This window comes from Engystomops pustulosus, chromosome 3 (assembly GCF_040894005.1).
Source record: "Engystomops pustulosus chromosome 3, aEngPut4.maternal, whole genome shotgun sequence".
NCBI classification, from domain to species: Eukaryota; Metazoa; Chordata; class Amphibia; order Anura; family Leptodactylidae; genus Engystomops; species Engystomops pustulosus.
The window spans coordinates 77,371,292-77,384,882 of NC_092413.1; the positions used below are offsets into that span (position 1 = coordinate 77,371,292).

The 13,591-nt window shown below is 42.2% G+C and overlaps 1 protein-coding gene across 2 annotated transcripts in view; it reads left to right on the forward strand.

Moving 5' to 3' along the window:
• PCNX2 (pecanex 2) overlaps positions 1 to 13,591 on the forward strand; it is a 454,272-nt gene that overhangs the window by 18,917 nt on the left and 421,764 nt on the right. For both annotated transcript variants that reach the window (XM_072141166.1, XM_072141167.1), the window contains exon 2: positions 6,929 to 7,104. In XM_072141166.1, coding sequence (XP_071997267.1) covers positions 6,929 to 7,104 — 176 coding nt within the window. The remainder of the gene's footprint in view (positions 1 to 6,928; positions 7,105 to 13,591) is intronic.

Here is a 13,591-nt window from a genome sequence, read left to right on the forward strand (position 1 = left end):
TGTAAATTACATTGTTTAGTTCCATCAGGTCTTAATGAAAGCCTAGAAAGTCTGTTTTAAATTCCAAGTGTTAGTGTTTTATTATCATGCATATGTACCCAGGTTATGTTTATAATTTTATTTATCTATTTATAAGTTTACGATTTTAACAATAATTTTATTTAACATTTATTTATTCTAATCGGTTGCTATATCAGATTCTTTTATGTTTTTATCCATTTATTGATTTATCTATCTAATTATTTACAAACTACTTTGAAGAAGTGTATATATAATACAATAGAATAAGACTTGATTAATACCGTTGGGAAATTGTTTTGTGCATCATTACTCCAGGCAAGGCATGAACAGTGTTTCACAAAATAAACAACACAAATAACATTCCAGTTACTACCTCAATGCTACCTTATAATTCCCTATAGGCGCTAAAATTATATAGATTATTTATTTACTAATGGTCGGAATGCCGCACTTTTGTCGGGTTTCGCGATTATTTCCATTTTGGGCTGAATTGCCCCGGGATTTTGGCGCACACGATTGGATTGTGGCGCATTGGCAGCAGCTTGCATGCGACAGAAATCGGGGGGGGGGGGGGTGGGGGGTGGCCATCGGACAACCCGACAGATTCGGACTAACCACAAAATTTAAAAAAGGAAATGTGTCGCAAGATCATGCACTCACATGCACCAGAAAGAAGCAGGTGAACTCCGGGGGACCTCGCCGCAGAAGCGACAAACGCAGGAACTCGGGCGTACGATCTTAATGTATCGCGCCGGACCCTAATCCTCGTCGGGTAAGTAAATCTGCCCCAATGTTTTTTACTTCTATCTATTTACCTATGTTTTTATATAACTATATATATTGTAATAACCTATGTAATTTAATTGTATTTGCACACTGCTATTTTCTATCCTTATTGCTGTGTACATGGTTTTCTTTCTTTTTAATTGTCCATTGTTTTAGAAAGGGTCCGAGCAACCGAAATACCTCATAATGTCTGTTAATAATCCTCTTTTTTGCTCAATAAAAACACTTTTTCTTATTTAGGAGTGTAACTAGTCATCATAATGAATACTGACACTCCTACTAGTGGTTATTTGGTATGGGCCCTGCTTGTGAGAGCTGCTTGTGCCAATCACCACTACAGGAATACACTGTGGATTACTCTTTAAGGGAGCTATATGCACTGTACAAGTATTTAACAGGTGAGCACCACATACCTACAACTATAAGTTTCTGCCAGATAATATCACCGTTCTCTGTATTTTTTACAGTTCTCTTGAGCTTTTTCATATAAATCTATAATTGTGTTCCTAGGTGCCAGGGATAATTCACTCCTGACAGTCATTTTAAAAGTTAATTGAAACAGCAGAAGGCATGTCATACATCAGCACTGAATTACCGCCCCCTTCCCACCATCCTGATGTATCTTCTGGCCGTGCTGTGCTGGCACCCACGTGGCTTGGAGGTGGCGTAATCACAGAATGAATAACAATTTCTTGCATCGTGCAAGAAATTTTGATTATTTCAGTGCTTCTATGCCAAAAAACTGCCATAGAAATGATAATAAATCTCCCCCACAATCCAAAACTCAAATAAAAGAGAAGAGGAAAAAAACCCTGAGATTCTACGTGTCAGGGATCCTAAGTTATAGTCCTCTGAAAGGTGCCTCCCCCAGCTTCTTAGTCGGCAGACTGCATGGTGAAGCTTGAGGCGGGTGCACAGAGGAACTTCTTATAACTCACAGATAAAGTTAATGCCCCAGATTTACTACATCCCCCATGTCAGTTTTCTGTCTGACTTTACACATTTTTTTTTTAGTTAAAACTGCTTACACTTGTATTTATAAAGTGTCCGTGACTCATTTGTGTTGCAACTGCACTATACCTGATGCACCACAAATTTCTGCACTGAAAGGGGCATTCCAGTGCAGAGTAAGGGAATGCATTTATCATGCAGTTTCCAACAGAATTGTGTCTTTTGCTCTATTTTAAGGGTTCACCAAAAAAAGTTGCTGCACTCTGTCAGAGCAGTGCAGGGAGCATTAGATTCATGAAGAACTTGAACCCCCATTCATTAACTGAACTTACATGAACTAATGCCCATTTTATTAACTCTCTACTATCCAGAACAATCAGAGAAAACACTTGCTCCATGAAACAAACAATCCTCTTCACCTATGTTCCTACATATTAACACCAAAACACAGAACTTGTCCAAAAAGTTGCATGTTACACAAAAAACACACACATTACTGTATCATAGTTTTTCAGCTGCCAATTTCTTAATGATTCTGAAGTTTGCCTACTTAATCATTGCAATATATCTTAGGTTTTTTCCCCTTTTGTGATACATGTGATGAGTTGCCTGTTTAGTCTCACTTTTGCAACTTTTTGTGGTGTGCAAGTTTTTAGTCCCAAATAGAAGCACCCAAATGTAAGTCTGGGTCTAGCAAGCTATGTTTTGGGACTTAAGTGTATGAATGGGACCAAATGAGCCCAAATATCTCAAGTTGAAAAAACATCTGGGCTACAATGATAAATATGGCACACTGCATTAAATCCTAGAGGCAGATAACTTTGGTACGCTGCATGATTCTGCACCTAAAAAGTCTCAAACTGCAAAAAGTTGCACAAAAAAAAGAAAGCAATAGGATTAATACATGTCCACCATTACCTGTAGTAATTGCACCTGTCCACAACCTCAGTCATATTCCAAACTCCTCTATGCTGAAGACCAAAGAGCTATTGAAGGACACCTTAAGCAGCTGGGTGTGAAGAAACTCTAGGAGCAATAATTAGAAAATGGAAGACATACATGACCACTGATGATCTCCCTCCATTAGAGGCTTCATGCAAGATCACACAGTGGGGTCCTAGTTAATGACCTCTCTACGCTTAAGCCACTACATATTTGGGCCCATCTGACATTTGCTAAAGAACATTTAGATGGTCTAGAAGCGTAATGGGAGAATGTCATATGGTCAGATGAAACCAAACTAAGTTTGGTAGAAAGTCAATTTGTCGTGTTTGGAGGAGAGTGAATGCTGACTCTCTGGGAAGGGACCAGGACAACTCATCCATGTACATGAAAGAATGAATGGGGCCATGAATTGTGAAATTTTAACTGCAAACCTCCGTCCATCAGCAAGGGCATTGAAGTTGAAATGTACATGGGTCTTTCAGCATGACTATAAATCCCAAGAAGAAGCATATCAAGGTTCCTGGAGTGGCCTAGCCAGTCTCCAGATCTCAACCCCATAGAAAACCTTTGAAGGAAGTTGAAAGTCCATGTTACCCCAAAACATTGCTTTTCTAGAGGAGATCTGCATTGTGGAATGGGCCAACATACCAGCAACAGCATGTGACAATTTTGTAAAGACTTACAGAAAATATTTCACCTCTGTCATTGCCAACAAAGCATTGCAGTTTTGTTATTGAAAAAATACTTTTTTCACCATAATTTGCAAATAATTTCTTTAAAAATCAGACAATGTGATTTTCTGGATTTTTTTTTCTCGTTTTGTCTCTCATAGTTGAGTCTATACACAAGTCTGTTGTATACATGTCAGTTATGTATAAACACCTCCCATCTTATTTTTTTTTTAAGGGAAGTACAGTTTTTTTTTACATAAGAAGTCTGGATGTATACATATTTTTGTGGAAATTTTAAATTGTGTATTAATTAAAATATGTTTTGTATGCATGGTAGGTGATATGACCTTTTTACTTTGTGTGTTATATATATTTTTAAACACATTTGTTTATTGCAACCAAATATTGCACGGCTTCTGTTTTAGCATTTTTGGGAGTGTATGTTGATGTTGTGTATTGTGGTATATATAAATCTACTCAATTTGACTTTTTATTTTTGCATCCCTATTTGATGTGAGTTTTATTTACAAATGTATGATAGGCTGCCAACTATTAATCAAGACAAATGCAATCGAGAAGTTTCAAAGCAGAAATAGGTTTTAGGGTTGCCTTTTCTTTGTAATTGGGGTGGTTATTTCAATTTTAGTGGTTTTAAGTAAATTTTTATGAATTTTGTATGAAATGTTTCACCTTGAATCAAAATTGCATGAAAGTGTCTATGTCTATAAACTCCTTAATGTAATTTTGAAAATGGGGGAAGTTTCTGCTTTCAGAAGAGTTATAGTTTGTTGGGGTTTTGGGATAATACTGTATGCTGTAATTTCCAGAAAAAGATTTCAAAAAACGCTGGGCAGGGATAGGGTTAAGGCACAGATGCAAGTGGTAGAGCGGTGCGGAGCAGCATCTGTTTGTCTGTGATGTTCTGGAGGACACAAATGTTGTATGTTGACGTCTTGCTGCCCACGTCCCTGCACAGTGCAATGGACTGGCAGAAGAGCTCGGAGAAGAAGTAAAGTGGCATGGGAGGAGTCAAGTAACTTTTTTAAGCTTGGCCACTTATAAACTTATTTTAAATTGGCCACCTTCTAAATAATCATCTTAGGGGGGCTGTACGGTATATAATAAAACCAGAGAGGCAGATCTGAATATGAAAAAAATGGGGGGTTGTTATTGAACAATCTCTATATAACTAAACTGATGGTGGATGGGTTGCATATGGGCACCTGTATACAGTTAAAATGGAGATATGGATCTGCATATGGGGCAAGATATTTATTGTAAGGGGTGGGTTGATATTGGGTACTGAATATAACTAAACTGGGGATGGGGAATGTATATAGGGTCTGTATGTTAATGAAGAATCAGGGGTATTTATGGGGAAGGCGGTTATAAGGTACTGTATTGTTAGTGGAGTACAATTTAGTGGGCTTACGCTATGATAATCTATTCAGGGGAGTACCACACAGTGTGTGTAATGGGGACACTGGACTCAGGGATGACAGATACGACAGTGTACCCTAAAACTGCAGCCCCCCTCCCCCAACCTGTTCTGTGAGAACAGATATAGAACTCTGCTGACAGTATGAAAGTCTGTCAGCCTCTGTCTGTCATGGTTCTGTGTATAAGGTATCTCATGCATCTCATCATTTCTGATCTGTCTCATCTCTTTCTACCCTGTTTCCCTGAAAATAGGACACCCCCCCCCAAAAAAAACCTACCGCAATTTTTTTTTCAAGCTTATAAATATAAGGCCTTCCCTGAAAATAATACCTTGTGGCAGCCATTACTACAGCTCCCCACACGCCATACATTAGCATTAGTAGATCAATTAGATACTGCAAGATGTTGTAAATGCATTAAAAGGGTTTCCCATGAACATTGCTGAGACCCCCAGAAATCACAAAAACGAGGTGTCCTTCACAAAATAAGACATCTGCTGAAAATAAGACCTAGTGCCCCTTTAGGAGCATAAATGAATATAAGACACAGTCTTATTTTCAGGGAGATAGGGTATGTGTCAGTGTGTTAGTACAATGACAGAAGCCAGATGAAAGTGTACATCTGTACCCTGATAATCTAACCACACTGTCACCCCACAAAACTAGATGTATCATAATGTTTCTGCTTAGAGAGTCCTTGCCCACACTCTGGAATTTTACACTGACCAGCCTAGGAAGGGATATGAGCTAAACAGCAATAAAACTGAGTAAAATTGTAAGGGCTTAAAATGATCTTTTATTGTGTAAACATCACCAGGGGATTGAGATTACAAAATTTTCTTTCGTGGGAAAACCCCTTTAAGGGGGACACGAGGAATGGATTTTTCAGCTAAATAATATTTGGCTTAAAGGGGTTTAATGGGGACTAGAAACATAATAACACTGTACATTTGGCTTCCCGCTCCCCTGCCTCCCCAGATCCTGTCCATACTCCACTCTCTATGTCTCCAAACAACAAACACTTGGGGAAAATTCTGACTAAGTGGAAATGCCCTTTACTTATACAATATATGAGCAGTACATAAAATATGGCAAGAAGCTGTTCCATGTAGATTCTCCTAAAAAACAACAGGACTCTCCCACTAGCTGTAATTTACTGTGTACTGAGAATTTCTGGAGCTGTTCGCAACAATAACAAGTTAAAGCCTCAAAAAATGCTAAGATCCTTTTCAAAATAAAAGAACATCAATGTTTATGTAATTTCAATACTCTGTATCTTATTTGATGTCATTTTCTATTTCTTAGTTTTAATTAATTACTATGTCTATTAGATGTCTTTTTTGCTACGTCTTTTTTCTAAGCATGTAAACTCTAATGACATTTGTTTACAGGGAACTTGTCATCAGGTTATCTAATAAGCCTAACAACAAGTTCCCATAGTATTATACTATCTTATCCCCATACTATTTTTAGCTAATAAAAAATGCATAGTTCCTATCCCCAGAAAATTAAGTTTGTAAACCCGAAAGAGAAGGCTGTCCCATAGGCATGTGTTATTCATGCAAGACAGTGTGCCTCTCACCTTGTGTGAACCCTTGTTCTGCATTGCAGAGCAAAAGGAGGAGTGAAGAGCAGACATAAGATGAGAAACAAACTATCTAGCATGAATAACTATGAACCATAAGTGCTTATGCGCCGCTGTATAATAAAGGCCACCTCCCCCTGGTCCCTATGGATACACAAGAGGCATAAGTCATGGCATACTTTTGCACAAAAAACAGCAAACATACAATCCTAGGTTTTTAGAAAGTATACTGGCACAGGGCTGGAACATTCCAAGTAGGTCATCTCCACAAAGCACCTGCGCCCACTCCTTGGCTTGGTCACAAAAATAAACGCAGAAGCACTGATAAGTCTCCTGCTATGCATTTTATTAGCTAAAAACTGTGCGGACAAGTTAGTATTATGTTTTGAGAACTTGTTATTAGACCTATTAGTGAAAATCTGGTGACAGATTCCCTTTAAGATTGTATTATTTATTACCTAAAGAAGTGCTTTGTCTGTTTTGATACTTTTTTTAATCTATTACTTCTTAATTGCTTATTCATTTTACAGGGATTTCCACCAACAAGTTTTGCACTCTGCCTCTACTGTGTGTGTACTACTATCCTGTTTACAGCTATTAAACTTGTAAGTTTTCGACTGCATCTAATGTTTGATAATGGGATTGTGAGTCATCTTAAAAGTAAAGGAGAACCAAAACAAGATGGTAACACAGATGGCAATTTTGGGTAAGTTTTAATATGATGTGTACAATTATATATTTTTAGGCAGAATTTTTGGTATATCATTGTATATAAAAATAGCACAATTTTCTATTTGGTACAACTTTCTTTTATGTGTTACAACATTATAATGCTTATTTATTAAAGGTGTATTCAAATCTGGGCATACATAATACGTGGCTGTCGAAAGATAATTTCCATAAATGTATCCATGTCCCTTTGGTTTGCTGTTTATTACCACTGGTCAGCTGTGTGACAAGCAATAACTCTTGGCCATTTCATATGTGAAAACAGCTTGTTTCTTTCCTGCTCCTTATTTCTAAGTGACCATATGACTACATTCATTGTAAGTTATCTTCAGATAGGTAAATTTTTTAATAACATCCAGTTCAAGAATTGTATGAATTAAATTAAATGTGAATGCCCAGTTGATAATACTGCATTTAAGTTTTGTCACAGGTGGTCCCGCGACCCATATCGCAGGTCACAGGCTCAGCCGTGCCCCCCGGGGCTCGCAGGAGCGGCGCCAGCGGCACTCACCTCTCCCCGTTCCAGATCCTCGGCCCAGCTCCGTACGTGCGACTCCAGATCCTCGGCCCAGCTCCGTGTGCGCAACTCCAGATCCTCGGCCCAGCTCCGTGGGCGTGCGCGGGCGGCGTCTTCAGGAGATTTAAAGGGCCAGCGCACCGCTGATTGGTGGGTTGGTACAACACTTCCCCTTTTTAAGTCCGACACATTCCTTCCTGTTTTGCGAGATCTTTGTGCCTCACAGCCTCGGAGAAACCTCCATAGCGATAACCCTGCGTTCCAGTGTCTCCTGCATTCCTGTGTCTCCTGCGTTCCTGTGCTACCTGAGTCTCTCTGTGTTCCGGTGTTACCAGTGTTCCTCCGTGCTGCTGTGTCCTGTGTGCCCGTGTTCCTGTAACCATCTACTTAGACCTCTCATTGCTGACCCCGGATTGGACTCTGACGTTGCTTCTCCAGGCCGCCTGCCTTGAGCTTGTGCCTGGACCTGACCACAAGATTGTCTCCCGTTTCTGTACCTCAACCTTGGCCAACAAGTCACGCCTGTGGAACAACCTGGTGGTACCACACCGCAGCTAGTCCAACCCTCTTAGTGGTGGGCTCTGGTGAAAACTGGGTACCACTTAGACTTCGGTCCCCGGTAGTGGCTTGTGTCATTGTGTGCAGTGGTCCAGAGGATCCAAAACCCCTGAGTCTGACAGTAAGACACGGCCATGGATCCCGCCGAGGTTTCGTCTCCCAGCAATCCCGATCTTGCTACCATCGTGATCCACCAATCTCGGCAGATTGACGCACAGCGTGATCAGCTGGAGCAACTCGCCACCATGCTGCAACAGCTGCTAGCTACCCAGCAACAGGTTCATGAGCCTGTCTCTGCAACTTCTACTGCTCCGGTTTGTCCTCCTGCCGCTGAACCTAGACTACGGCTGTCCATGCCCAGCAAGTATGATGGCGATTCCAAGATGTGCAGGATCTTTATAACTCAGTGCTCCCTTCATAATCAGCCTCCTCTCCGGGAAAGCCCTGGCTTGGGCTTACCCCCTTTGTGACAGAAACGACCCGGTTACGGTTTCACTCGCGGCCTTTCTGAGAGTTTCGGTCTGTGTTTGAAGAGGCTTTGGGCTTCCTCTGCTGAGACTGCGCTATTGAATTTACGGCAGGGGAATTCCTCCGTGGGAGATTATGCAGTCCAGTTCCATACCTTGGCCTCGGAACGATGCGGCCCTGTCCGCAGCTTTCAAAAAGGGACTTTCCTCTCACATTAAGGACACTCTGGCCGCTCTTGATCTGCCGTCTACTCTGAGTGGTCTCATCACCCTGGCCACCCGGCCACTAGACGTGCGGTTTAGGGAGCATGCCGAAGAGTCATGTCTCCAGCAACCCGAAGTCCGTCCACGATGCCTACGCCTGGCTCCTGCCTTACAAAGACCGCTCCAGCCTCCAGTCGTACCACCTGCAGAGGAGTCTATGGAGGTGGATAGAGCAAGACTATCTCCCCAGGAGATAAAGATAGAGGGAAACCTCTGTCTTTATTGTGCTAGTCCTGAGCATTTTCTTGGGTCGTGTCCTATCCGTCCCCAGCATCCGGGAAACGCCAGCACCTAGGGTTTTTGGGAGAAGCATCCCTAGGTGTAAGCAGTGCTTCTCTAAGCCTGTTGATTCCGGGGGTTCTCAGCTTTGGCACTGGCACCAAGACCCAGGTCTATGCCTTCTTGTACTCCGGCTCCGTGGGGAATTTCATGGATGCCGCACTGGTTTCCCGGTATCACATTCCAGTGGTCCTACTCGACAAGCCTCTGGTTATTTCTTCGGTTAGCGGACACGTTCTCTCTGACCCGATACATTACCGCACTGAGCTGATAACCATGTGAGTCGGAGCTTGCATAAGGAGATTTTGTCCTTCCTGGATTTGCCACGCTCTACCTTGTCCCTCCTGCTAGGTCTTCCGTGGTAGCGATTCCATGCACCAGTCCTCAATTGGAGAACAGGGGAGGTCCTCCGTTGGGGTTCGGACTTCCAGTCTCGATGCTTGGAAGTTCCTCACCCTGTGTCTGTCATGTTAACTTCCGTGGTCGACAAGCCTCTGAAGAGTCTTCCAGCGGCTACCGAGACATTGCCAATATTTTCTCTGAGAAGCAAGCGGAGGTCTTGCCACCACACCGCCCCTATGACTGTCCCATTGACCTGCTGCTGGGTACGTCTCCTCCACCAGGACAGGTATACCCGTTATCTGTGCCCGAGACCGAGGCTATGTCTGCCTACATAAAGGAGAATTTGCGACAAGTGGAAGACGGATTTCTATACTTGTGACGGGCATTTTGAGTATTTGGTAATGCCTTTTGGACTCTGCAATGCTCCAGCAGTTTTCCAAGAATTCATTAATGACATCTTCAGAGACTTTCTTTACACTTGTGTCATTGTTTACTTAGACCATATTTTGGTGTTCTCTCCTGACCTACAGTCTCACCTGACCCACGTCCGGCAAGTTTTCAGGCGCCTAAGGGTCAATCATTTATATGGAAAACTCGAGAAATACCATTTTCACCAGAGTAGCCTTCCATTTCTTTGATACTACTTTCTTATTCCCTACTTCTCCTCTCTTCTCCTCACTAGGCTGAAGTCTGCCTTTGTCTCTGAACCATTACTCACAAGACCTGACACGGAGAAGCCTTTCTAGTTGGAGGTTGACGCCTCCTCCCTTTGATGCGGGGGCTGTCCTCACCCAGAAGGGGCCCAAAGGTCATACCCGCACCTGAGTTTTTTTCCTCCAAGACCCTCACAGTTGCCGAGAGGAATTACTCCATTGGTGATCGGGAACTACTGGCCATAAAATTAGCTTTGGAAGAGTGGCGCTATCTTCTGGAAGGAGCTCGTGATCTGGTCCATATTTATACTGACCACAAAAATATCCTGCATCTCCAGACCGCTCAGCATCTTAATCCTTGTCAGGCTCGTTGGTCTCTCTTCTTCTCCCGATTCCCAAAATAGACAACCAAAATATATATAAAAACTAAGTAAGTCTTGGTGAAAAGGTCTCTGTACCAGGACGCTAGGTGCTCCAATACACTATTTAAGGTATCTTATGGTATTATCACCACGATAGGATACATAAACTCATGGACCCACTTAACCCTACGCGTTTCGCCGTTCTCATAAAGCGGCTCCTCAGGGGTCTTGCTGTGGGGAGATTGAACCAAAAACGGGTCCTCACAGAAATGATTAATAATCCTGATAGTGTACACAAGATAAATGATAATTTCAAGATAATTATAATAGATTAAACGTCCAAATAGTCACATATGGTGTATATGTATATATACTCAAAGACGCCAAGTTTATTATGCTACAGTCTTATGAGTTCCTGATCGTCTCATGCAATGTCCATCTTTCACATTTGCATTAGACCAGGATACCTATAATGTGACTAGATATATCTCCAGAAAGATTTATCTATTTGATAAATATATATACGGGCGTACGTCCCATGTGGTGTCCTCTATGCGGTGCCTTCAATACTAGAACCGGTATGTATATATATATATATATATATATATATATATATATATATATATATATTATTGCACTTGCCAAAATACACACTCATTTGCTATATTACATCATAGTGACAAGGAATATTCTAGATTGGCTGCATCCCACGGCCTAATGTATTGTACATAAAGAATTTATAATCTGTTCCAATGTAGGTGTGAATATAATTCATAGGGGTATGGATATGAACATTTTCCCCAATTCATAAAGTGGACATAATCCACAAACATACACACAAATATATTGCACTTGCCCAGACAGTTCACATATAACTCATGGTGAACCGTGTGTTAGTGGATATATCCTTCAGCTAATGGCACCATGCGCGGCAATGCACAATTATTATATCATGGTAGTCGATGTAAATAGTACATTCATGACCAATGTCAGTAGATATACAGATGTAATTCATAGGGGTATAAAAGTGCACAATTTCCCCAATTCATGTCGTGGAAAATAACCAATCAAAGGAGATATTGCACTTGCCCAAGTCTTTCATAACGTCTCGTACTGAACCATGTAAATTAGTGCACATATCCCTTAACCAATAGTACCATACAAAAAATGAGTAAACAATAAGCCAATGAGCCGTAATAATAGATGTATATACAGAAAGAGTAAGGGTACTTAGCTTGAGTGTACGAGGACCATCATGACGCCCAGACGGCATAGATATGGACCCGTTGCTATTGGTGGCCAGACCTGGCCAACGATGTGCGGGATTTTGTTAGTACCTGCATTACCTCTGTTCATAACAAGCCATCACGTCTCAAACCTGCTGGTCTCCTGGATGGCGTTGCCGAAAACCTAGCCGCCGGTGGACTCACGTGGCCATGGACTTTGTCACGGATCTTCCATCGTCCTCTAGGAATACTGTCATGCTCAGGGCTTGTGGATCCTCTGGAACACTGCAGACGATGATTCAAGCCACTACCTGGGACTGGAGTCTAAGTGGTACCCGATTTTCACCAGAGCCCGCTGCAAAGCGGGTTGGACTAGCTGCGGCGTGGTACCACCAGGTCCTTCCATAGATGTGACTTGTCTGTAGTGTCGCAAAGCAGCCAGAAATCTATATTACCATTAATCAACCTATAATACATAATAGAACCAAACAGCAATTAGGGATAATAGAGGGTATAAAACATAACCTTTAATTAATAATTATGTAAAACTGCATTCGAGTTGATGCAAAAATTCGTTTTGGCGTACAGCTAAGTAGTTCCAGGTGCATGCCACTTTATGCCGGACTCAGCCTTAGCCTAAAACAGACGGCGAGTCCTCTTAAAATCCCTCTGAAGAGTCAAAAGACGAAACGCAATACAGGGGGCATGCGTACTTTATATTAAGGACAGCTGTGGACTGCCCTTGTTATGGCAGGAGTTTGAGGGGGTCTATAGGGACAGTATAGGTCCATATGCCCCTGTTTACCTAGCCCATCATTACCAAAAGACGTCTGAATCACGGTAGGATTTGGTTGCCGTCAAATGCAGGTGGTGACATAGTTACCTCTAATTGCAGGTGGTGACATTTTCCTTTCCTTTTTGATTGCACATTTCCGCACTATGAATTACTTTGTATAGTTGTTTTTATTATTACGAATTTTTGCATCAACTCGGATGTGGTTTTACATAATTATTAATTAAAGGTTATGTTTTATACCCTCTATTATCCCTAATTGCTGTTTGTCTGTAGTGTCGGCCAAGGTCGAGGTACAGAAACAGCAGACAATCTCGTGGTCAGGTCCAGGCACAAGGTCAGGGCAAGCGGCAGAGATGCAACGTCAGAGTCCAATCCGGGGTCAGCAACGGGAGGTCCAAGCAGATGGGTACAGGAACACGGGCACACAGGACACAGCAGCACGGAGGAACACTGGTAACACCGGAATACGGAGGGACTCAGGTAGCACAGGAACGCAGGAGACACTGGAATGCAGGGTAATCGCCATGGAGCTTTCTCTGAGGCTGTGAGGCACAAAGATCTGGCAAAGCAGGAAGGAAGGTGCTGGACTTTTAAAGGGGAAGTTTTCAACCAGCGCACCAATCAGCGGCCCTAAAAATCTCCTGAAGACGCCACACACGGAGCTGGGCCGAGGATCCAGAACGGGGAGAGGTGAGTGGCACTAGTGCTGCACCTGCAAGCCCTGGGGAGCATGGGTGAGCCTGCGACCCGCGATATGGGTCGCGGGACCACCCATGACAAGTTTATTTCCCATCAACCTTGCAGCACAATTGAGTTTTATTTTCTGCATTGTTTTTTTTTCTAAAACTACATAAATATATGGGGGAAAATGTATCATGGGGAACAAAGACTTTAGGGAACAAAGACATTAGTGAACTAAGACTTCAGGAGAGATACACAGAATGATTTTTTTGGCGACAGGGAAGTAGGTGTTACTTGTAGGATACTGCTGATGGAGCCA